The 24,591-nt window shown below is 39.8% G+C and overlaps 1 protein-coding gene and 1 non-coding gene across 5 annotated transcripts in view; one reads left to right on the top strand and one right to left on the bottom strand.

Annotated features, from left to right (window-relative positions):
- LOC126365861 (armadillo-like helical domain-containing protein 3) overlaps positions 1-24,591 on the top strand; it is a 128,508-nt gene that overhangs the window by 25,056 nt on the left and 78,861 nt on the right. For all 4 annotated transcript variants that reach the window (XM_050008529.1, XM_050008530.1, XM_050008528.1 and 1 more), the window contains exons 3-8: positions 4,685-4,747; positions 8,633-8,773; positions 8,931-9,072; positions 10,680-10,813; positions 10,903-11,058; positions 14,551-14,699. In XM_050008529.1, coding sequence (XP_049864486.1) covers positions 4,685-4,747; positions 8,633-8,773; positions 8,931-9,072; positions 10,680-10,813; positions 10,903-11,058; positions 14,551-14,699 — 785 coding nt within the window. The remainder of the gene's footprint in view (positions 1-4,684; positions 4,748-8,632; positions 8,774-8,930; positions 9,073-10,679; positions 10,814-10,902; positions 11,059-14,550; positions 14,700-24,591) is intronic.
- On the bottom strand, positions 14,301-14,375 carry Trnas-cga (transfer RNA serine (anticodon CGA)). Its single transcript has one exon. It is a non-coding gene; the product is annotated as a tRNA-Ser (tRNA).

Below are 24,591 nucleotides of genomic sequence, written 5' to 3'. Positions count from 1 at the left end.
TGCAATGGCGTCTTTCCATTGCAGTGGCAGGAGAGCACCATCATTCTGGTACTAAACCCGGTAAAAATCCGCTTGATGTGGATAGCTGTCGGCCCATCAGCCTCACCAACGTTCTCTGTGAGCTGTTGGAACATATGGTGTGTCGACGGTTGTGTTGAGTCCTGGAGTCGCATGGCCTACTGGCTCCATGTCAGGACATCTTCCACCAGGATCGCTCTACCACTGATAATCTTGGGTCTCTCGAGTCTGCCATTCGATCAGCCTTATCCAAACGCCAACATCTTGTTGCCGTATTTTTTGACTTACGTAAACGACCTGGCGACATCATATCCTTGCCACATTAAATGAGTAGGGTCTCCAGGGCCTCCTCCCTATTTTTATCCAAAACCTCCTGTCATTCCATACTTTTCGTGTCCAAGCTGGTGCCTCCCATAGTACCCCCGTATTCAGGATAATGGTGTTCTGCAGGGCTCCATATTACGTGTATCTCTATTTTTAGTGGCCATTAATGGCCTAGCAGCAGCTGTAGCGCCATCGGTCTCCTTTTCTCTGTATGCAGATGACTTCTGCATTTCGTATTGCTCCTCCAGTACTGGTGTTTCTGAGCGGCACCTACAGGGAGCCATTCACAAGGCACAGTCATGGGCTCTAGCCCACGGCTTCCAATTTTCAGCCACGAAGTCTTGTGTCATGCACTTTTGTCGACATCGTACCGTTCATCCGGAACCTGAACTTTACCTTAATGACGATCTACTCACTGTAGTGGAGACGTATTGATTCTTAGGACTGGTTTTCGACGCCTGATTGATTTGGGTACCTCACCTTCATCAGCTGAAGCAGGAGTGCTGGCAGCACCTCAATGCTCTCTGCTGCCTGAGAAGCACCAACTGGGCTGCATATCACTCTACGGTGTTGCAGCTCTGCAGAGCCCTTGTTCAATCCCGGCTTGACTGTGGGAGTCTGGTTTACGGTCCGGCGGTGCCCTCAGCATTGCTCTTACTCGGCCTAGTGCACCACCACTGTGGCATTCTCCTAGCAACAGGATCTTTTAGAACGAGTGTGGTGACCAGTGCTCTGGTGGAGGCTAGAGTCCCAGTGTGGATCCGACGTGTGCAACTACTTGCCAGTTATGTTGCACACATTCGTAGTTTTCCTGAGCATCAGAATTACCGTCTCCTGGTGCCTCCCGTTGCAGTTCATCTCCCGTATTGGCAGCTTAGGTCAGTGCTCATGATTGCGGTTCGTGTGCGATCCCTTTTCTCTGAATTGGAGTGCTTCCCTTTATCACCTCTACTTGAGGTCCATTCACGTACACTTCCATGGTGTACACCTCGGCTGAAGCTTCAGCTGGATTTTTTGCATGGCCCCAAGGACTCCGTTAATGCTGGCGCTCTCCACTGTCACTTCCTTTCGATTCTTGATGTGTTCCGGTGCTCTGAAGTTGTTTACACTGACAGCTTGATGGCTCATGGTAATGTTGGTTTCACCTATGTCCACAGAGTCCATATTCAGCAGCATTCTTTTCCCACTGGCTGCAGTGTATTCACTGCAGAGGTTTTGGCCATATCTTGTGCACATCAGTACATCTGTTCCTGTTCTGCTGAGTCATTTCTTCTCTGTCCTGACTCTCTGAGCAGCTTACAAGCTGTCGACCAGTGCTAGCCTAACCATCCTTCGGTAGTGAACATCCAGGAGTCCATCACTGCCCTGGAACGGTCCAGTCGTTCAGTGATGTTTGTGTGGACCCCAGAAGAAGGGGACATCCAAAAACTATTACTATAAAAACATTGAAGAAGGGGAAGTGACGGTTGCGGAAAGCAACACAAAGATTGTTGTCGGAAAGCTGCCTGATAAGAGGGAAGTCTTTTTTTTACAGTGAAGGACACACCTGAACTTGTGGCAAAGAATACAAGGAGAGGTCAATGAAAAAACCAAATTCAATGTGGATTACAACACAGCCAAACACTTCAATGGTCTTTCAGATCAAAAGGAAACCTATGGATCATGATTTAGGAAGTCAGTGAAGTGGTACCACAAAGTGGTTTTAGAATTACTATTAAGTATTACTCTTGTAAATGCTCATGCTCTGTATGTTCAAATTACAAGACAAAAAAATGTGTATCATTGCTTTCCATTAGACAAATGGGTTACACAGGATCGACAGTGTTCAGGAGACACTAATGAATGGGAATCACAAACTGGTTGAAACTGCAGTGAGACGAAGTTTGAACGGCTGTTACCAGAAACTCTCCAATGCAGGTGGGCGAAAGCTTGCTGTCAGATATAGCAAGCAGAATGCCAAATTTGTCCTCAGAGTTTCATGTGATGTACTGTTTTTCTCTAATGCACAAATGTGTAAAAATGGAAGTTTTTATTTTGATAATTAAAGTAGCAGTTATGTAGCAGTTAGTTGGCGTTTTTTTCACCAACAATAATGTCTTCCTCAGATATACGAGTGTGCATCAGAAGTGCTGCATGTGGGCTTATAAAGCTCCTAGTTGCATCTTAAGTTTAAAATGGGCCATGTGCATCGCATTTGATCACACCATATTTATCAGGTTAATACTGATTTCTTACAATTTCCTTTGTGATAAGATATACTAGCTTAATTTTTTAAAATAACATGAAGGGAAAAAGTCACATCCAAACTGAAAAATTTACAAAAATGCTGCTGGCGGTCAAAGTGTTAAGAAGTCTACAAGGTCTCAACCAGAGCTTCCTCCTACATCCTTTGCTAATGATTATCCAGGAGTCTGTTTATGCCCCCGGCAATAGTGGATGTTCAGTGACCGACTCTTCTACATCCTTTGGTAATGATTATCCAGGAGTCTGTTTATGCCCTCGGCAATAGTGGATGTTCAGTGACCTTCATTTGGACCCCAGGACATGTCGGGATACTGGGCAATGAACTTGCTGACAGCCTGGCCAGACAGCCTACTGGTAAACCAACTCTGAAGATCGGCCTGCCAGAGACTGATCTCCGATTAATCTTCCGCCATAAAATTTTCGCGATCTAGGATACTGAATGGTGCACCCTCAGTACACCAAATAAACTCTCTGTTATCAAGGAGACAATCAATGTGTAGTGATCATCCATGCAAGCCACTTGCAGGGACTCTGTTGTCCTTTGCTGGCTTCACATTGGGCATACTCAGCTAACACATGGTCACCACCTCCATCATGAGAACCTACCTCAATGTCACTGTGGCTCCCCTGTGACTGTCATCCACATTTTGTTGGACTGCCCAAATTTGATGTTTGGTTCGTGTGGCACTCAACTGCACGGTCATCAGCGCCCATACAAAGTCCCAATTTGCACACAGTCCCATTTTTTTAATAGTCCAGTCTTACCACTGTCGGGAATGATGATGATGACAACACAAACATCCAGTCCCCGGACAGAGAAAATCCCCAATCTGGCTGGGAATCAAACCCGGGACCCTATGATCCAGGGGCAGCAACACTAACTACGAGCTGTGGACTGTCCAATTTTAGCTGCTCTGTGATGGACTTTTAACCTTCCTAGAATGCTACCTGGTGTTGGGCATTGATGCCTCAACAGCTGATTTAGAGGTTTTTATCATACAATCTTAGGGTGGCCTCCACTCTCCCTCCATTTCACCTCTTCGTTACTCTTTCTGTGCATTTTGTTTGCCTAGGTGTTTGTCTTTTCCCTGTGTGTGTTCATCTCGCCTTATCTTTTAAACGGGAGATTTTAGTGTGTTACAGAGTGGCTGGCTCATCCTTTTTAATTTTGTGATCAGCCAGCCCAGGCCATCTGCTATATTGTTTTAATACCTTCCATTACTTTTTCCTTTTGGTGTACGTTTTCCCCTTTGTGTTAGTTTCGGTCATTCTTGTCTTTTAGAGTGTTTTGAAGTTAATGTAGTTTTATGCCTTTTAACTTCGCTGACTCCTTTTTGGACTGTTTTTAACTCGAGATCTGTTTGAATGAGGAAAAAGGGACTCTGACCCTGTAGTTTGGTGTCCTTACTCCCCAAATTAACCAACCACCCATCTCAACTCCTCTCCCCCTACATCCTACCTTTTACTCTCAATCCCTTTCTTGCTTCATCCATTTTCTTACCTAATGGTATCCTTAATTTTCAGTTTTGACACTCAGCCTTCCCTCTCCCCTGTACCTCCCGCACTTAGCTTTCATTTGTTTCCTTCTTAACCCAGCTCCTTACATTGTAACCTTTCTCTTTCCCTCCTCAATCCCTATTCACTATCCATCAGTCTAGTAATTCTTGCTCAGCCTTTTTACTTTTTACCTCATTTTTGCCTTTCTACATTGCTTCCCCATCCATATTACAGTCTGTCTTTCCATGCTCAATCCACCCTCCTTTTTGACAATTGCCCCCATCTGTCCCTAGACCCCTCTCCCTTTCTGCCTCACTCCTCAGCCTCTACTCCTTTCTCCCTTTCTCTCTCCTGAGCCCAAATTCATCCCCCTCCAATCATCTCCACCCCTCCTCAGCCACCCACCCACTCCATCTTTCCTTAATTCTTACTCAATTTTTTGTGTCCTCTACCAGTGGGTGGAATTATTTTTTTCTGAGGAGATCCTCTCTTTTAAATTCGCTTAATTTATTTGATATGGGTAAGTCAGTTTATGAGTATTAGTGCTCCAGGTAATAACTGATAGCCGATTTAACATGGAACTGGTTTTTTTTTTTTCCAGGGAGAAGATCCAACTGTGGGAAATCCAAATTTTTGGGAAGAATTTTTTCTTCTGAAACCCAAAGTGAGTAAAATGTGATATATTAGAATACTGGAGATTCTGTGAAGGAATTAGTAAACAAAAACTATGGACAGGCACTGCTCATCTTCAGATGTATCAGTGTGTGAGCTTTTTAGATGTTCTATATTTTTAAGTGTAAAAACAAAACACACACACATTATAATGATGAATATAATAGAGGGAAACATTCCGCGTGGGAAAAATATATCTAAAAACAAAGTTGATGTGACTTATGAAACAAAAGCACTGGCAGGTCGATAGATACACAAACATACACATAAAATTCAAGCTTTCGCAACCAACGGTTGCTTCTTCAGGAAAGAGGGAAGGAGAGGGAAAGATGAAAGGATGTGGGTTTTAAGGGAGAGGGTAAGGAGTCATTCCAATCCCGGGAGCGGAAAGACTTATCTTAGGGGGATATATATATTAAAAACAAAGATTCCAAGACTTACCAAGCGGGAAAGCGCCGGTAGATAGGCATTATATATATAAGAAAGATGGTGTGACTTACCAAACGAAAGCACTGGCATAACGATAGACACACAAACATACACACAAAATTGTGTCTGTATATGTGTGTGTGCGAGTGTATGCCCGTCCTTTTTTCCCCCTAAGGTAAGTCTTTCCGCTCCCGGGATTGGAATGACTCCTTACCCTCTCCCTTAAAACCCACATCCTTTCATCTTTCCCTCTCCTTCCCTCTTTCCTGACGACGCAACCGTTGGTTGCGAAAGCCTGAATTTTGTGTGTATGTTTGTGTTTGTTTGTGGGTCTATCGATCTGCCAGTGCTTTCGTTTGGTAAGTCACATCATCTTTGATTTTAGATATATTTTTCCCACGTGGAATGTTTCCCTATATATATATATATATATATATATATATATATATATATATATATATATATATATAAAACTTACTTACACTGCTCTGCAAAACTTAAGGACAAGATAGGTAAAGTAACATAACATGTATTAATCACTTGGTGGAATTGAATGAAAGTGAGTGAACGTGTTGCCAGAGGTCTCCCAGTCATGCACATGTTAATTAGGAAGTAGTTATGTCACAGTGTGTGGTGGTCTCCATGACATCACAGCTCTGTAACAACATTTGAATAACTTCAGATGAGGAACAATCGTTGGGAACTGAATGAAGGGTGTAGTGTAGTAATTGTACCCCAGGAGTTTGCTGCTGTGCACAATATTGTTTCATGTGCATGGAGAGTGTTGTGAACCACAGGTATTGCTGCCTTAAGAAGAGGAGGTGGTCATCAACAGTCAACTGCAGCAGCAGATGACTGCTACATTGTTCAGTAGGCAAGAAGGAATTCCCATCATACAGGGGGTGCAATTGCAACCATATTTAACAGAACTGCAAGGCACACAATCTCGTGCTCCACAGTGGCACAGATTCTACGTGTGGTTGATATCATTGCTAGATGACCAGTATGTTGAGTTCCATTGACACCCACACCTCAGAGGCATCATTTGCAATGATGCAAAGAGCATAGGGACTGGTTCAAAGAGGAGCGGGGCTGCGTGCTCATCTCAGTGCACTTGTCTCTCAGTTGAGTAAGAAGATATTCAGTGAATGGAGTAGCCTGCGAATTCCTCCATGACTTAAATCCCATCAGCCCACATGGGATGCGTTGAGGAGATATATTGCAGCATGTCCACATGTTCTAGTGACCATCCAGCAGTTGTCAACAGTGCTGGTGGAAAAATGGAATGCCCTGCCATAAGGACATTGTATTGCCATCTGCAGTGATTACACATCCTATTAAGAACCATGTTCACTTTTTCCAGTATCTAGGAGGCCATCATAAATTTCAGTGGCATCAATGTAATTATTGTCTTTGAATAAAAGTGACATTTTTGTTCATCTCATTGTGTATTTCTTTCAATTATCTTCTGTGCTATATTTTAGCAGTTCTTTCCATGGGTGGTACTAGTTTCATCAACTTATGTTAATTGGTAGTGACAGATTGTGCAAAAGTTACTTTTGTCCATATGTTTTGCACACCAGTCTACTTATTTTCACTAACACTACTACTTTCATTATGCAGTGTGATAATTTTTGTCTTTCTGTGGCTTTTATATAACTTTAATAATCACAGCATTTAGTTTCTATTCCTTTTGAAGGAGTGCATCATTTACTACCATGTGTGGGCCCCAATTCCTTCCGTCGTCATTTCCCAAGTAGAGATGGTACTGGTTAGGATGGCCAAGTGCAGAAAGTTCGATCTGGTGCTGTGGTAATAGGTTGCTATTTTTCTGATAAATGAACTGTTCCTCAACTTTGACTGTTAGTTATAGCATTACTCAGTCTGCCAACATATCAGGCTACACAGTTTGTGGCATTTTTACTGACTGAGGTGGTACAGTGGTTAAGGTGCAGCAACAGTAGCAACTTTCAGGAGAGTTAAGAGTTCAAATACAAATCAAGCCATTCACATTTAGATGTCTCCTTTAGACTATTGAAGGTGGATGATGGGATATTGCCTTTGATAAGGACACAGCTGATTTTCTTCCATATGCCCATAGCTTGTGCTTTGACTGTAATGTGTAATGATCTCCTTGATGGGAAGTTAAGCATTTAACTCCCCCCTTTGTACCTCAGTATATTTCTGTTAGTCTAGAAAAATCAGTGAAACACTTAACTAGAAATTGCATGAAACATGTTTGTTATTTTAACTGTCACAATTGATCTCAATAACAAGTGTTTTGTCCGAGTCTCTTCACTTAGATATTAGGCCTGTTGACGCAGCTGATGAAATGTCAGTCACAATGGCTTATTCTGACACAACATCACTGTGTTCAGTAATTTCCATTTTTTTTTTTTTCCCAGAAAGATCTGCCTTGTTATGGGCTCATAGGAAAAAGTTTGTGTAGAATCCATTACAATCACTTCCTTGAACTCTACCCCACTTTTGTTGACTAGCGCTGTCAAGTGGCTCTCTACATTGAATTGTATGGGCTCCTTTATGAACCATATCTTTTCATGCACTAATTTGCTGAGAATCCTTTAACTTCCACTAGTTAATTAATATCTATTTTCATGTAATAGCCCTATATAGATTTATTGAGAGGGGAGTGAGATAGTAATTCTGCCACCTCAAATTGTAGTAAGGAGTCGTTATTAACTCCGGTGATGAATTTTTTTTTCCATTATCACACAATACCATGTAAGGTACATTTTATTGGGATTCTTGGATACATTTTTAGTTTTGTAGATTGTATCTTCACATATGGCCGGCTGGAATGGCCGTGCGGTTCTAGGCTCTACAGTCTGGAGCCGAGTGACCGCTACGGTCGCAGGTTCGAATCCTGCCTCAGGCATGGCTGTGTGTGATGTCCTTAGGTTAGTTAGGTTTAATTAGTTCTAAGTTCTAGGCGACTGATGACCTCGGAAGTTAAGTCGCATAGTGCTCGGAGCCATTTGAACCATTTTTTTCACATACACTTAACTTCCTCTATCTACTTAGTAGATAAGGAACAAAGGAAACAAGTTTCCTCTGTAACAGTGCCAACAAGTTGAATCTTGCACACATTTCATAAAAATTAGTTGTGCTTTGCTACTAATGCTGCATTACTTGGTCCTACTCTGTATATTTAATATTTTTCATAGCTCAGTGACTGTGTATACTGTTTTCCATGACACTTACTGTGTGTATGCAATACTTTTCATAGCTAATTGACTTTTAAATGTATACTGCTTTCCATAACTAAACTGTCAGATAACACCAAGCTCTTTTCATGAGATTCTTCAATACTATAATTGAACTGGTGTTTGTTGTGGTTGCCCATAATAAAAGACAGTAGTCAGTTTAACTGAAGCTACTGTAGCCCATAATATGTTTCATATAAAATATGGTCAATTTTTTATTTCAGGTTTCACATTTAGAAGCTGAAATTCAAAAATTAAGTGGTGAGCAATTGGTGGCACTTAAAGACAATATAAATACACTTTTTCAAAAGTGCATTGCAACATTAGACCATGAACATAACATCCGTGTTGTCTACTCACTACAGGTTTGTTTCAGTCATATTGTGAGAAGCAAAATATTAATAATAATATATAATAATAATAATAGATGTTGTACTTTGTACTTCAGCATAATCCAGAGTAGGTACTCTTTGTTTATTATTTCATTCTAGTGCTGTAAAAATTGTGATTATTTGTTTTTAGACATTATGTGCGGTCATCCACAGTATATACAAGAAAACATCTGGAGAATATGGAATTGATGTCATCAATGTTCTCATGGGTTTTGAAACTGCTGAACAGCTAATGCAAACACTACTGGATCATTGCAATAACTTTTTGATTGGTAAGACCAATAATGTAAATTTTGATGCATTCGGAAGTTATCTCCACAGTAGTTATGACAAAGAGAACTGTTCCTTTGTTTTACTTAATATACAGTTGTGATGATATTGCATGGGAATCACTTATGGGGAGCATGTGCTCAGCTACGCCAGCTTATTTTATTTACCATATTTCAAAAGGACTGCAGTATTATCTGCATATGCTGACATCTGTGGTCTTTCATTTGTATTGACAAATTTCATAGTTCCATTTAGCTTTTAATGAAATTTCTGAAGCACAATCTTAGCATCCCCATTAACCCCTTTTGTACTCCATGTTCCCTGACAATTACTTTGTTTGCTCATCAGGTGGATCCTGTCATGGTCTGTGAAGAAATCCACAGAGATTGTAAAAATGTAGCTGTTGAGTTCACACTAATCTCTGAAATCCATTCTATGCTAAATGTCCGTAAATAATCTTTATACTCAAAACCCTGTGTAGTAATGCCAATCTGTCTTCATTTGGAACTCCTTTATATATGTCTACCATTTTACTGAAAACTGTGTCTAACATTTTTATAAGTATCTGTCACCTGTGAAACCTCATGTGAACTTTGTTTTCCATTTGTATTATTACCCATGGACACCTTCTTTTCATGTCTTCATTTCTCCTAAGTTTTAATTGACAGCATAAATTAATCAATCTAGCTTTAACTGTTTAAATTTTGTAGGAATAATTGTTATATTACAGCTGAATAATACTGAAAACAACAGGATTCATTGACATTATACACTAAACTTTGTCTGTTGCTTCCAGTGGAATTTCCTGTGATATAAATAATGGAATCAGACACAATGGTTTTTTATCACAGCTCTTTATTTCTATGCCCAAATGTCTTTACCACATTCGTGTATCTCTATGCAGTATAAAAAGCCACTTTCAGTAAAATGTGAAGCCACCATTGACAAGTCTGATTACAGATGTATATCGGTTGGGGAATTTTAAAAGTGGATGTGCACACCTTGGTTTAGTTTTGTATCTGCTACTTAACTGGATTTATATGTTTGCTTCATTGTCTTCAGAATGTGATTATTGTTTCAGGATTTTTATGTGTATAGAAATCTGAAACTACATATGTAAAAGTTTGATGGAAATAATAGACATTCAGGTTTTTTTTTTTAATTTCTGTATTCTTTAACGATTTAAACAAAAATAACTACCATCTTTTCCCATAAACTACAAACCTCACATAAATACAAAACTTGCCTACCCTAAACAAATGACTTCACACAACTCCCACTTAGAGTTACTATTTCTGCAAAATGAGAGAACAGTGATTGTGTTTGTAGGTAAAAAATCTAATTATTTATGTTGCGAGTGAAGATTAGCTGGTACATATTCGTAACATAAAGTTAACAGAATGTAGTGGTAATAACATGTACATAGTTTCATGTGAAATAGCTGTACGAAAATAGTTTTGTGTGAGGTTATTGTTGCACAAATGAAATGTTTGATATCCACCAGTATCAGAGAGTTCATAATGTTCATTAGGCTGAATAATATCACAGCGTTTATTAGATTAATTTTTTCTGACTTTATTATAATAGTAATAATTATTATTCACTCTAGGTGATTACTCATCTAGTCTTAAAGCCCTTTGTCTGAAGCTGTTGCTTGTTCTTGTCACGGGTACGGACAATGTCAGTCAAAATACACTCCTTGAATATGTTATGATCAACAGCATATTTGAAGCCTTGATTCAGGTAATGTTTGATAAGTTTTTGTTTATGATTATACCCAACATTATTGTATTTTAATGACTTTTAAAATTTTTTCAAATTTTTATTTATAGTTATTATGTGACCCTAGCACAAGAGCCCAACATGGCCACGATGCAGTGCTCTTGTTGACATTGCTTGTGAATTACAGAAAGCATGAAGCAGCAAATCCATATATTGTGAAGCTCTCAATCTTGGATGATGAATTAGCGCTTAATGGCTATGGACAGGTTTGTAATTGGCTAGTTAATATAATTACATAATGTATATAATAGAGAGAAACATTCCATGTGGGAAAAATATATCTAAAAACAAAGATGATGTGACTTACCAAACGAAAGCACTGGCAGCTCGATAGACACACGAACAAACACAAACATACACACAAAATTCAAGCTTTCACAACCAACGGTTGCTTCATCAGGAAAGAGGAAAGGAGAGGGAAAGGTGAAAGGATATGGGTTTTAAGGGAGAGGGTAAGGAGTCATTCCAATCCCGGGAGCGGAAAGACTTACCTTAGGGGGAAAAAAGGACAGGTATACATTCGCAGAAAATTTCTGCTTGTGTCTGTGTGCGTGTGGATGGATATGTGTGTGTGTGCGAGTGTATACCTGTCCTTTTTTGCCAAAGGACAAGCAGCAGTGGGCATCCATTGAAAAATGAAGACTTTGTGTGTGGCAACATGTCTGTCGAAAACTGCCGAATGGCGCACAAAGTTCTGTGCCGATCGCAGTTCAGCACAAGATGTCATTCAATCCGAGAGTTACTCAGAAGTTACACCCACTTATGTGGGAGATGCCAAAGCACCTGCCCTAGAGTCCTGATCTCTCCCCATGTGATTATTGCTCTTTTGGTTCCCTAAAAAACGCCTTGTAGGTTTAACGTTTCCTGTCTGATAAGGATGTGCAGCAGGCAGTTAGAGACTTCTTCATGCAGCAGGACACAGTGTTTTACCTAATAGGCTTCTTCAACCCGGTGCTTCAGTGGAATGATTGGCTCAGTGCTCACAGTGGTTTTGCCTGTTTGGCATACTGATTGTGGACTGTACCACCTTCGAATGGAAACTCTTTGATCACCCTCTAGGGATAGAGAAACAATTAAAATCGCTCAAAAGAGGAAAGGCCGCTGGTCCTGATGGGATACCAGTTCGATTTTACACAGAGTACGCGAAGGAACTTGCCCCCCTTCTTGCAGCGGTGTACCGTAGGTCTCTAGAAGAGCGTAGCGTTCCAAAGGATTGGAAAAGGGCACAGGTCATCCCCGTTTTCAAGAAGGGACGTCGAACAGATGTGCAGAACTATAGACCTATATCTCTAACGTCGATCAGTTGTAGAATTTTGGAACACGTATTATGTTCGAGTATAATGTCTTTTCTGGAGACTAGAAATCTACTCTGTAGGAATCAGCATGGGTTTCGAAAAAGACGGTCGTGTGAAACCCAGCTCGCGCTATTCGTCCACGAGACTCAGAGGGCCTTAGACACGGGTTCACACGTAGATGCCGTGTTTCTTGACTTCCGCAAGGCATTTGACACAGTTCCCCACAGTCGTTTAATGAACAAAGTAAGAGCATATGGACTACCAGATCAATTGTGTGATTGGATTGAAGAGTTCCTAGATAACAGAATGCAGCATGTCATTCTCAATGGAGAGGAGTCTTCCGAAGTAAGAGTGATTTCAGGTGTGCCGCAGGGGAGTGTCATAGGACCGTTGCTATTCACAATATACATAAATGACCTGGTGGATGACATCGGAAGTTCACTGAGGCTTTTTGCAGATGATGCTGTGGTGTATCGAGAGGTTGCAACAATGGAAAATTGTACTGAAATGCAGGTGGATCTGCAGCGAATTGACGCATGGTGCAGGGAATGGCAATTGAACCTCAATGTAGACAAGTGTTATGTGATGCAAATACATAGAAAGATAGGTCCCTTATCATTTAGCGACAAAATAGCAGGTCAGCAACTGGAAGCAGTTAATTCCATAAATTATCTGGGAGTACGCATTAGGAGTGATTTAAAATGGAATGAACATATAAAGTTGATCGTCGGTAAAGCAGATGCCAGACTGAGATTCATTGGAAGAATCCTAAGGAAATGCAATCCGACAACAAAAGAAGTAGGTTACACTACGCTTGTGCGCCCACTGCTTGAATACTGCTCAGCAATATGGGAACCGTACCAGATAGGGTTGATAGAAGAGATAGAGAAGATCCAACGGAGAGCAGCGCGCTTCGTTACAGGATCATTTAGTAACCGCGAAAGCGTTACGGAGATAATAGATAAACTCCAGTGGAAGACTCTGCAGGAGAGACGCTCAGTAGCTCGGTACGGCTTTTGTTAAAGTTTCGAGAACATACCTTCACCGAAGAATCAAGCAGTATATTGCTCCCTCCTACGTATATCTCGCGAAGAGACCATGAGGATAAAATCAGAGAGATTAGAGCCCACACAGAAGCATACCGACAATCCTTCTTTCCACGTACAATACGAGACTGGAATAGAAGGGAGAACCGATAGAGGTACTCAGGGTACCCTCCGCCACACACTGTCAGGTCGCTTGCAGAGTATGGATGTAGATGTAGATGTAGATATATGAAAATATGCCACTACTTAGTGATTAAAAAGAAAATCTACTTCCATTTTGCCATTTCTCTGATTAATTTACTTATTGCAATATTTGTTGTCTCAGAGATTTTCAACTTCAAGTAAATCTTCTTTAATTTGTCATATTTCACTTGTACTGTCATCTTTGTTTTTTCCCCATTTTATTTCTCATTATCTTCTTTTTCACCGCATGAATTAGACACTGGTTCTAGGTTTGCACAGCATCTCTGTTTATATCTTCTGAACTTCAACCCCCATTTGTCACTTCTAGTTCCTGATTGAAATTAGTATTTGCATGTTGTTGTTCATCCTAGTTCATTATGTGGTTGATATCTCCCTTTTTGTCATCGTTGCGAAACAAACTTCTACAGTGTCTTCTGGTTTCTTCCAAGTAGACATTTTACTGTTGTGACTTTGCAAGATGACATTAGTTACAACTAGTGGAAACCTATCACAACTTGTCTCAGCTTTATCTCCTGTGATTTCTTTCCCCACATCCACAGTCTCCAATAATTTTTAGTTTCATGTCATTTCCTTTCCACCACATAACATTATTATCCCCCTTAAATTCTCTATCTTTCATTGTTGTGAGCTTTGGTGGGTGCATGTAATTCCATATCATAATCATTGTTTATTCTTTTTTTCAAATTGGAATAATAATAACAATAATGATAGTAAGAAGTAGAAGAAGAAGCCATTGTGTGGCTGACAGTAATTCACTTTTATTCCAAAGAATATCAGCAAGTTTCATTATTTCGTTCTGTAATCATATTCCATTTATTAAATAATAATGATATACCAGAATGAGATTTTCACTCTGCAGCGGAGTGTGCGCTGATATGAAACTTCCTGGCAGGTTAAAACTGTGTGCCCGACCGAGACTCGAACTCGGGACCTTTGCCTTTCGCGGGCAAGTGCTCTACCAACTGAGCTACCGAAGCACGACTCACGTCCGGTACTCACAGCTTTACTTCTGCCAGTATCCGTCTCCTACCTTCCAAACTTTACAGAAGCTCTTCTGCGAAACTTGCAGAACTAGCACTCCTGAAAGAAAATAATGATATAGTTACTGCTTCTTTTTTTGGCACATTATTGAAGGCCTGCAATTTTTTTACAGGTCATAACAGCATGCTTAACAGACTTCTGCAGACAATTCCAAGCACAGCATGCAGAAACTCAGTCTGGCAGCTGGCTTTCATCTATCACTAATATTGTTGGAAATATGTTTGTTTCTGAAGAGGGGGGTGTAAGAACGCAGCAAATCAGGTAAGCTCAAATTATAGAACAATAAGATACAAACTCTGCATTTTGATGTAAGCTACACAGTTACTGATTTGTGTAAAAGGGAAGACTGTGATAATCTGTACACAAAAGAAAAGATCCAGTATATGCTTAATGTACACAGTGTAAGTATCTTTCAAAAGGGCCAAGTTGCATCATAGAAATTCTTGATGGGGATGAAAAGAGATTAGTAGAGTGGAAACTACCAATAGGTATAATTCAAAATCGTGATTCTGACACACGACCTAATAATGTAGATGTTTTTCTATATGCATTTCATTTTTGTTTATGCTGGCTACCTCCTGTCTCCTTGTTCTGTTGTTTAGTTGTCCTCAACTGTGTAAGACTGCAAAAATTATGAGTTCTGGGATTGGGTAGTCAAAAACTTATTAGTTTGTCTCCTCTTATGATGTTTGCCAGTAAACACACTAAAACAAATATGATCTTAGCAAGTTAATGTTAATGAAAGTTTACAATTAGAACTGTATCAATCATCTTGTGGTGTTACAGTTCTTCTTGTTATGTCCGTTCTTGCTAGAAATGGGAAGAGGAATTCCACCTTATGCAAGACACCTTTTTTCTGTTTTGTTTCACCCAGACATGTTTCAGCACATTTTGTGCTATCTTCAGTAGGTTCCTCATTTTTTTTTTTTTGACAGAACCCACTGAAGATAGCACAAATTGTGTTGAAATATGTCTGGGTGAAACAAAACAGAAAAAAGGTGTCATGCATAAGGCAAAATTCCTCTTCCCATTCCCCCTAGAACTGTATTGCTTCTTTTGTTATAGACCTCGCCATTAATCTGGACCTCTCATTAGCTATTTATCTGATTACACATGTCCATAGCTAAGGTAATATTTGTACTTTTTTTGGTGGTAACAGTTTCTCATACAGTGCGAGGCATGGAATCATTGGTATTGCACCATTTTTTCATGTGGGCAACTGAAGCTTCACGCACACTTGCTGATATTCGAAAGGTAGATTAGTAGGACAGGAAAAAATTGTCGTGTTTTATGGCCAAATTCAGTGTTTATTTTTGTGTGTTTCAGTGTAATTTTTTCCAATTTTGGTGTTATTTTTGTAAAATTCAGTGCTGTGTTGTCTATTTTGATGTTATTTTTTCCTCTGCCATGTTATCTTTTTCCAATTTCAGTGTTATTTTTTTCAAACTTTGCTGCTATTGTTTTGCAAATTTTGTGCCAAATGTGGCAAACTTTGTTTACCAAATTTGGTATTCTTTTTTGCCATTTTTTGTCTCTTTTTGCCATATTCGGTGGTCTTTTTTACAATATTGATTGTGTTTTTTACCAATTTTGATGCTATATTTTGCCAGGTTTGGTGCTATTTTTTATCAAATCGTGTTATTTTCCCACCTGCACTGTTTATTGCCAATTTTGGCGCTATAAAATTTCTCTTTTTGGTGTTTATTTTTTCCAATCTCAGTGAAATTTTTTGCTGAATTCGATCTTATATTTTTCCAGATCCTGTGCCATTTTTTGCCAAACTCAAGGCAATGTTTGTCAGGTTCAATGTTACTTTTCTACCGGATTCTATGTCCTTTTTTTTGCTAGATTTTTTAAACAGATTTGGTCTTTGATTTTCGCAACAAAGAAATGTAATTTATTTGACGCTGTCACTGTTATTTTTCGGTGTCTACAAATTTGGTATTTTCTGCCAATTTTGGTGCTATTTTTAATGGCAGATCTTATTCCTTATGTGGTAATTGAACTGTTATTTGAGGATTATACATGAACCTAATCCTTGCAGGAAAAAGAAGACAAAAGGCAATTTCATCGTTCAACAGCCATCAGTTATGAAAATCGGTAAATTTTTGCTGTCAGATTTATGACATTTTTTTTTACACGGGAAGATGTGAAAGTGCATGATGTTTCATAAAAATCATCAGTTTTGCATTAGTTTGCTAAAAAACACCAATTTTTATTTATTTTCCACACTTATCATTTTGTGAAATTTTCCTGTCCCTAAGGATTAGGCTGTGTACCAACAAGAGGTTTCATCCTTTCATTTTCATGGTCATTTGTGAAAACACACATAACTTTAGTATGCTATCACCCACACAACACAGGTTGTAGAGTTACAATCTAACCCTGCTGACAGTGGCTTGCCGATATAACAGTGCAATTTTCCTGTTGAAGACCATATTACATGATGCACCTCAGATGTCCACCTGTGCAGCGCCACCATAAGCATACATGTTTCGAACGGCAGACTAGTTCACACCAACCGATTATGTGATACATATAGCATATTCCTGGTGTGAATCTGTGCATGTGCACTAGAAGACAATAATGTGAGAAATTTGAAGGGGAGTGTCTGCTTTCTTGAAAATTCATTTATTCAGATTAAAAAGATTTGAGAGTACAAGGTTCCTATTAGTTAAGTAATTGGTTTATATTATTATTATTTATGTATTTATTTATTTATGAAGCAATTGTTATTCTCTTGTGTCGTGATCAGGGAATTATATAAGTACTGATTTTAATTATGGGGCTCAACTATTCATTTATATTATGGAACTTATGTTTGTCTATATTTACATTTCTACAGTGCTTTCACATGGAGAACACAGTTGTTTTTGGAGCTATTGCCTTGGCAGTGTGTGTAATCCTTAAGATTAGGGCAGCACAGTGACAACAAAAAGCTAAATGGTTTTTCCTTTCTGGCATGCTGAAATAAATCAAAAGATGTGATCAAATAAGGAGTAAATTTTTATCTATTAATGTGCTATGTGTGGAAATTGAAAATCACACATGTAAAGATATATTCATATTTGTTCAGAAATAATGGAAATGTGTGAAAATGTAGATTGCTACTTAAGGCAAAGTTTATATGCTAAGCTGCAGACAGGTGTAATTGATAGACACTTTCACATTAGCTTTCATCCACAGCCTTTGTCAGGAAAAGAGAGACACACACACACCATTCTTTCACACAAGCAAGCACACCTCATGCACACATGACTGCCAACTCCACCAGTGCGGGTGAGAATCTTTTGTGCCTGAGCTGCCGGAGTTGGCAGTCGCGTGTGCATGAGGTGTGCTTGCTTTTGTGAATGAATAGTGTGTGTCTCTCTTTCTGATGAAGGCTGTGGCCGAAAGCTTATATGTAAGTGTCTTGTAATTGGACCTATCTATAGCTTAGTGTGTTGTCTGTACAGGAAGTAGCAATCTGTCTTTTCCTACATTGTTGATATTCCTACCTGGAATTTCCATTGTTTGACAATATAACTTATCATGAAACAACAGGTCGTGAGGTTTGTTCACACACCTTTCCCCACTATACACCAAATTAGGTTGCTTAAAGCTTGTTTTGTCCAATTGATTTCTAGAACACACAGCATTCAGTGGCTTTCGCAAACAGCTGGTATAAATGAAAGCCTGCCAGCACTAAATATTGCTTTTGTTTAGTTACTGCTGTTATGAAAATTCTTCCACTGAAAAGTATACAAAATCTCCAATATGAAAACCTGAAATTAGCTACTGGCCACGGATGTCTACAGTAACAGTTAAACATATCCAATAACAAGCAGAAGGCAGTCGGAGTACTCTCTTCTGTGCATGAATGTGGTATTGGTATCTAGTGCAGATTTACAGACATTTAGAACTGCTGTCTATTTCTGCACTCAGCTAATGTGTCTGCTATATCTCTTTTATTTAGTCATTGTGTTTCTAGAGCTTAAACAGCTTCTAGAAAATAGAGTATGGTTTTCAGAGTATATATTTTTGTAGAAGACTAAATCTTCTTCAAACGCATCATTATGCTGTTGTGAATGAAACTTGTGTTGCTTTTCTTGTAATTATTTCATAATTTGCAAGTTGTCTTGAAATTTTGTCATTCCTAGAATATATTTGATACTACTGCAGGCTTTTTAAAATAATTCTGAATATTAAAATAATTCTGAATACTGCAATAAACAACACCATCAAATATTTGCACAATTTATATGGAGAGTATTTTGCTCTTGTGGCAATTCCATTATAATGACAAATGACGATAAAAGTGCTGCTGCTTTTGATAGTCATGCTCTGTAGATGCCATTATCACTTCCTTATATGAATGTAACTTATCTATCAATGATGCATGTGTGAACAGAACATTTTCATAAGACATGTTAAGTAATTGATCCCACTGGCTTCAGTCCTAGAAACTTATCTTCAAAGGCGTTTGATATTTTTCTTCTATCAGCTTTATTGGAGATGTTAAACTCTCAAACATTACTGTTGATGAAATGTGTGCAGTAAATTAAATAAGTAGGACGCTGAACTGTAGAAAGCTACTATTTTCAGTTTTTGTGTTGGCCAGCAATAAGAACTGTAATTTTGATTAATAGATACTGAGGAAATTAAGCATTGTGTTGTAGAACAAATATCTTAATGACAGTTAGACCATGGTTGTTTGTAGGAATAGTATAATAATGTCTTGAAAGTGAAGGATGTGAAGAGCCCTCAGGGGCCCAGCATTCATTTGCTGAGTATGGGTGTGGCAACCCTGGGTTTCTGAGCTGGGGTCTGATAAGCGCTCCCAGTTCCCTGTCACCATAAGCTCTGGACGTACTTCAGTGACCACTGTAAGGTGCGACAGTGGAATGTTGTGTGTCACAGGGAATGAGGATCTTGGCTTGAATGTCTGGATGGTGAGGATGATAAAAACCTCTGTAAGGAAACTCTCAGTCTCAAGTTGTACCACGTGCTGATGAGATGCGTGGCTGTTGAGGTGGAACAGTCGTTAGCGGGCAATCTCTGTGGAACCTGCCATACCTAAGTTGTATAAGGCTTACATAGGGACGCGGGGCTCTGCCTAGATGGACTTTTATTTCCCTAGCTGCTTGTGGGACTGAGATGGATCCTGCAAAGTTTTCTCATTCACCTCCCGGTTGAATTGGTGGATCATTGGTAAGTACTAACAGCCAATCCAGTAAGAGAGCCCATGTAGCCAATCTTCCAGATTCAGGGATAGTCAAGCATTCTAGTGTGTTTAGTAACAGAATGCATGCTGCTTACCAGAGTGTGTTTTTATTGGTTAAAAAAAGGAAGTTTTGACAAAGTGTCACCTTGCTACAAGTTGTTATTGTGGTCTTCAGTCCAGAGACTGGTTTGATGCAGCTCTCCACACTAATGTATCCTGTGCAAGCTGCTTCATCTCCCAGTACTTACTGCAACTTATATCCTTCTGAATCTGCTTAGTGTATTCATCTCTTGGTCTCCCTCTGTGAGTTTTACTCTCCACACTGCCCTCCAATACTGAATTGGTGGTCCCTTGATGCCTCAGAACATGACCTACCAACCGATCCCTTCTTCTAGTCAAGTTGTGCCACAAATTTCTCTTCTCCCCAATTCTATTCAATACCTGCTCATTAGTTATGTGGTCTACCCATCTAATCTTCATCATTCTTCTGTAGCACCACATTTCTAAAGCTTCTATTCTCTTCTTGTCCAAACTATTTATCGTCCATGTTTCATTCCATACATGGCTACACTCCATACAAATACTTTCAGAAATGACAAGTCTACATTTTTACATTCAAAAGGATTTCAGGGGGATTGCAGGTACGTTAAAATCATTTATGTGGTTATGGAACAGGACACTTGGTGGAGATATCAAGATCCCAACAAGAGACAAACCTGCAAAAGGCCAAAATCCTTGAGGAATATGCCATTGAGACTGAGCTCCACACCACATTACACTATAGTAAAGGTGTTGTGAGATAGGGAGACCTTGTGGACATCCCCAAAGAAGACCTACCGTACTTACTTGAATCTAAGCCACACTTTTTTTCTGGTTTTTGTAATCCAAAAACCGCCTGCGGCTTAGAATCGAGTGCAAAGTAAGCGGAAGTTTTGTAAATGTTGGCAGGTGCCGCCACAACTAACTTCTGCTGTCGAATATATGTAGCGCTACACAGGTATGCTTTGCAGTCACAATCATAAATACTGGTACCAAAATCTCAGTCTCAGTAAATAAATTTTAAAAAAAATAGTGGGAGACGAGCTTTTTTCTTCGCCCCGAGTTTCGACCACTGCATTTTCATACATTATCCAACAAAGTAAATACGAATTCCGTATTGTTCATCTTCGAATGTCGCAGCCCTTCAATGTAGTACGAAAATCCTACTGGCAAGACTGTTTGGATGTTTGTCAATGTGGCCAACTCTACGTTCTGAATTTTTTCCTACCTGTGAGATGGTTGCCAATAGGAACTTTTATGAATTGTGAATCACATGCAGTATTCTCTTCACCATAAGAATAATATGAATATAAACATTTTGCCATGTATTCTTTCGTGTTTGCTGCTGTCTCATTTAAATCCTGTCTGCCTAATAAACTACGAAACTAGAGTGAGACGACAGCAAACGCGGAAGAGTATACTTATCATGCCATGTTTATATTCGTCTTACGCCAAATGGTGATACATTCAGAAATGAAGCCCGACAACTGACTAGATTTTTAAATTTAAGATGACTCTAATTTTTGTGCAGAATGTAATCTACTAAAGAGGCGTCTGCAAAGATTTGCAAACAGAGAAAAAATTTCGTTAAACTCTTCTTCACAACATCTTCTATCACACGCAGTCTATTATTTGGTTCTTATTGATCATTATTAAAGAAAGCAGCAGTGTAATAACAAATAGCAGTCTTTTTTAATTTGATGCGGCGGTAGCACGCACAAAAGCAAGCCATGCCGCGAGTGGCGACAGGCTGTAAACACTCATTATCAGAATGCGACAAACAATGGATGACACAGTACAATAATGCATTTTCAGCTTAGAGTGACGTAAACACCTATAACAAAGAGAACAGCACTTAGATCAAAGAAAAATAAGCAATCAATTCAAACCAGACGAAGCACGTGAGACTGGTTTGAATTCAGTTCTCCATGCTACTCTATCCTGTGCAAGCTTCTTCATCCCCCAGTACCTACTGCAGCCTATATCCTTCTGAATCTGCTTAGTGTATTCATGTCTCGGTCTCCCTCTGTGATTTTTACCCTCCACACTGCCCTCCAATATTAATTTGGTGATCCCTCGATGTCTCAGAACATGTCCTACCAACCAACCCCTTCTTCTAGTCAAATTGTGCTACAAGCTCCTCTTCTCCCCAGTTCTGTTCAATACCTCCTCATTAGTTATGTGGTCTACCCATCTAATCTTCAGCATTCTTCTGTAGCACCACATTTCGAAAGCTTCTATTCTCTTCTTGTCTAAACTATTTATTGTCCACGTTTCACTTCCATACATGGCTACACTCCATACAAATACTTTCAGAAACGACTTCCTCACACTTAAATCTATACTCGATGTTAACAAATTTCTCTTCTTCAGAAACGCTTTCCCTGCCATTGCCAATCTACATTTTATATCCTCTCTACTTTGACCATCATCTGTTATTTTTCTCCCCAAATAGCAAAACTCCTTTACTACTTTAAGTGTCTCATTTCCTAATCTAATTCCCTCAGCATCACCCGACTTAATTCGGCTACATTCCATTATCTTCGTTTTGCTTTTGTTGATGTTCATCTTACACCCTCCTTTCAAGACACTGTCCATTCTGTTCAAATGCTCTTCCAAGTCCTTTGCTGTCTCTGACAGAATTACAATGTCATCAGCAAACCTCAAAGTTTTAATTTCTTCTCCATGGATTTTAATTCCTACTTCGAACTTTTCTTTTGTTTCCTTTATTGCTTGCTCAATATACAGATTGAATAACATGGGGGATAGGCTACAACCCTGTCTCACTCCCTTCCCAACCACTGCTTCCCTGTCATACCCCTCAACTTTTATAAGGGTATCCGTATAAATACCAATGGAGCGCGTGACGCATAGCAATGGCTACCTGGTAAAGCTTAACTGCTAAGCTTACGACTCGAACCAAACTACTGTAGCTGCATCGTCATTCATTTGACCTAAATTGTCTCTCATATTGCAAAGGACCAAGTTTGTTTCAATTTGGAAGTGCGGCCTAAACCTTTTCTCTCCCCTTAAATTTCGAGTCTCAAATTTCAAGTGCGGCTTAGATTCGGGATCCACCCCCCCCCCCCCCCCCCCCCCCCGAGTCTCATTTTTTCAGGTGTGGCTTAGATTCGAGTAAATACAGTAATAGCTGAATGGCCTCAGGAGGCATTGTAGATGCGCAGAATATAATGAAAAGGGTGGAAGGCGATCTGATTACATCCGACTTGTTCATCCTTACTTTTAATAGCAGAAAACTCACAGAACATATTAAGGCAGATTTTCTTTGCTTGACCATGTGACCCTGTGTTTCCAACCCAATGCTCTGTTTTAAATGCCAGCAGTTTGGGCATTCCACTCTTGAATGTAAAGAGAAGCCATTTGTGGAAAATGTAAGGCTGCCCACAAAGGAATTGGATGTTCATCTCCTCCGAAGCGTGTGAATTGCTCTGGGGCTCACCCTGTTTGGAGTAGGGACTGCTGTGATTTGTTTGAAGAACAGAAGGTACAGGAGATTAAAACCACATGACAGCTCCCGTAAGGTGAGTCCAAGATGATTTATAAGTCCTTGCAGCCCCTAACATTTGCTGCCTCCTTTGCTTCAGTTGCTAAACAACCAGTACAGAAAAGCAATGCTGCTACACCAACTGAGGTAGCTAGTGTCAGCACTAGTACCTGCATTTGTCATTGTTCTTCCACTGCTGCAGTTACTTCACAGCTTACACTTCCTCCAAAAAATTGGAAAAGTCTGTGATCGCTAACATTGTGGAGCTCCCTGGTCCCACTAAGGTTCAGTCAGGTCCACTGTGCAGCACTGCCTCTACCACTGCTGTGGTTGTGATTTCAAAGCCTACCCAGGACAAAAAATCAAAGGCCAAGCATCACCGATGATGTCGACATGAGACTACACTGGCCAGCACGAAAAAGGCTTCAATTTCTTACAAAAACTGAAATTTATTTTAAATTTGTGTCACTTTTATGACACTAATCGACTATCTTATGATGGAATATTGGGGTACAGTCCCATTAAAGTGTCCTACAATGATAAATAAAGACAATTATAAACAAAATTTAACAATTTAAGCCAAAGATGCACACTTCAAGGAAATTTTGAGTAAGCTTGTAAAGGTAATGCGTGTCTGTTTTGATGCTATACACTTCACAATTTACTTCACAGACCTCGGACACGATTGAAGAGACCTCTGTTCGCATCTTCAGAAGTGTGTATTGCCATCTCTTGCACTAATGGCGGCATTCTACCTTTCAGGTATGTTCCTGATTATTATGGTAATGTCCTGTGGATGAATCATATCCCATTCTTCCAGTAGGGCGTTCCGTATGTCCTGTAGGGTCTCTGGATGGTGCTGACAGTCTTTTCTCCCCAGGCAGTCAATCCCAAATGTGCTCAGTAGGATTCAGATCAGGGTTTCTAGCAGGCCAACACACAGCATGAATCCCTGCTCATCCTAGAACCCTTGCACAAATCTTGCAACATGTGGGCATGCATCATTGTGCATTAGTGTAAAATCATCACCAGTAAATGGAGCAAAAGGAACAACATGCTCCAGGAGGATTTCCTCCACATACCAGTGTGCGACAATGCTCCCGTGCTCCACAAAGACTAGATCCATCCTTGCAACTGGATTGATTCCTGCACACACCATCACAGAACTAACATTAAAAGGCGACCTGGATGAGAATTTGCAAAAGGGGTACCTTTCTGCTGGCCTTCCTTGGACCCTCTTTCTTCCATGTGATCAGAGGCCAAATTGCAACTCATCGGTGAACAACACTTGAGCCCATTGTTGTACTGTCCAGCCAAGATGTTCCCTTGTGAATTGTTGTTGAGCTGTGCAATGGTCTCTAGTGAGTTCCGGGCCTTTAGCAGGTCTTCTGGACTGAAGATTGGTT

Source organism: Schistocerca gregaria, chromosome 4 (genome assembly GCF_023897955.1).
Source record: "Schistocerca gregaria isolate iqSchGreg1 chromosome 4, iqSchGreg1.2, whole genome shotgun sequence".
Classification (NCBI taxonomy): domain Eukaryota; kingdom Metazoa; phylum Arthropoda; class Insecta; order Orthoptera; family Acrididae; genus Schistocerca; species Schistocerca gregaria.
Note: the sequence above shows the minus strand (reverse complement) of the source record. Positions and strands in the feature narration are given on the sequence as shown.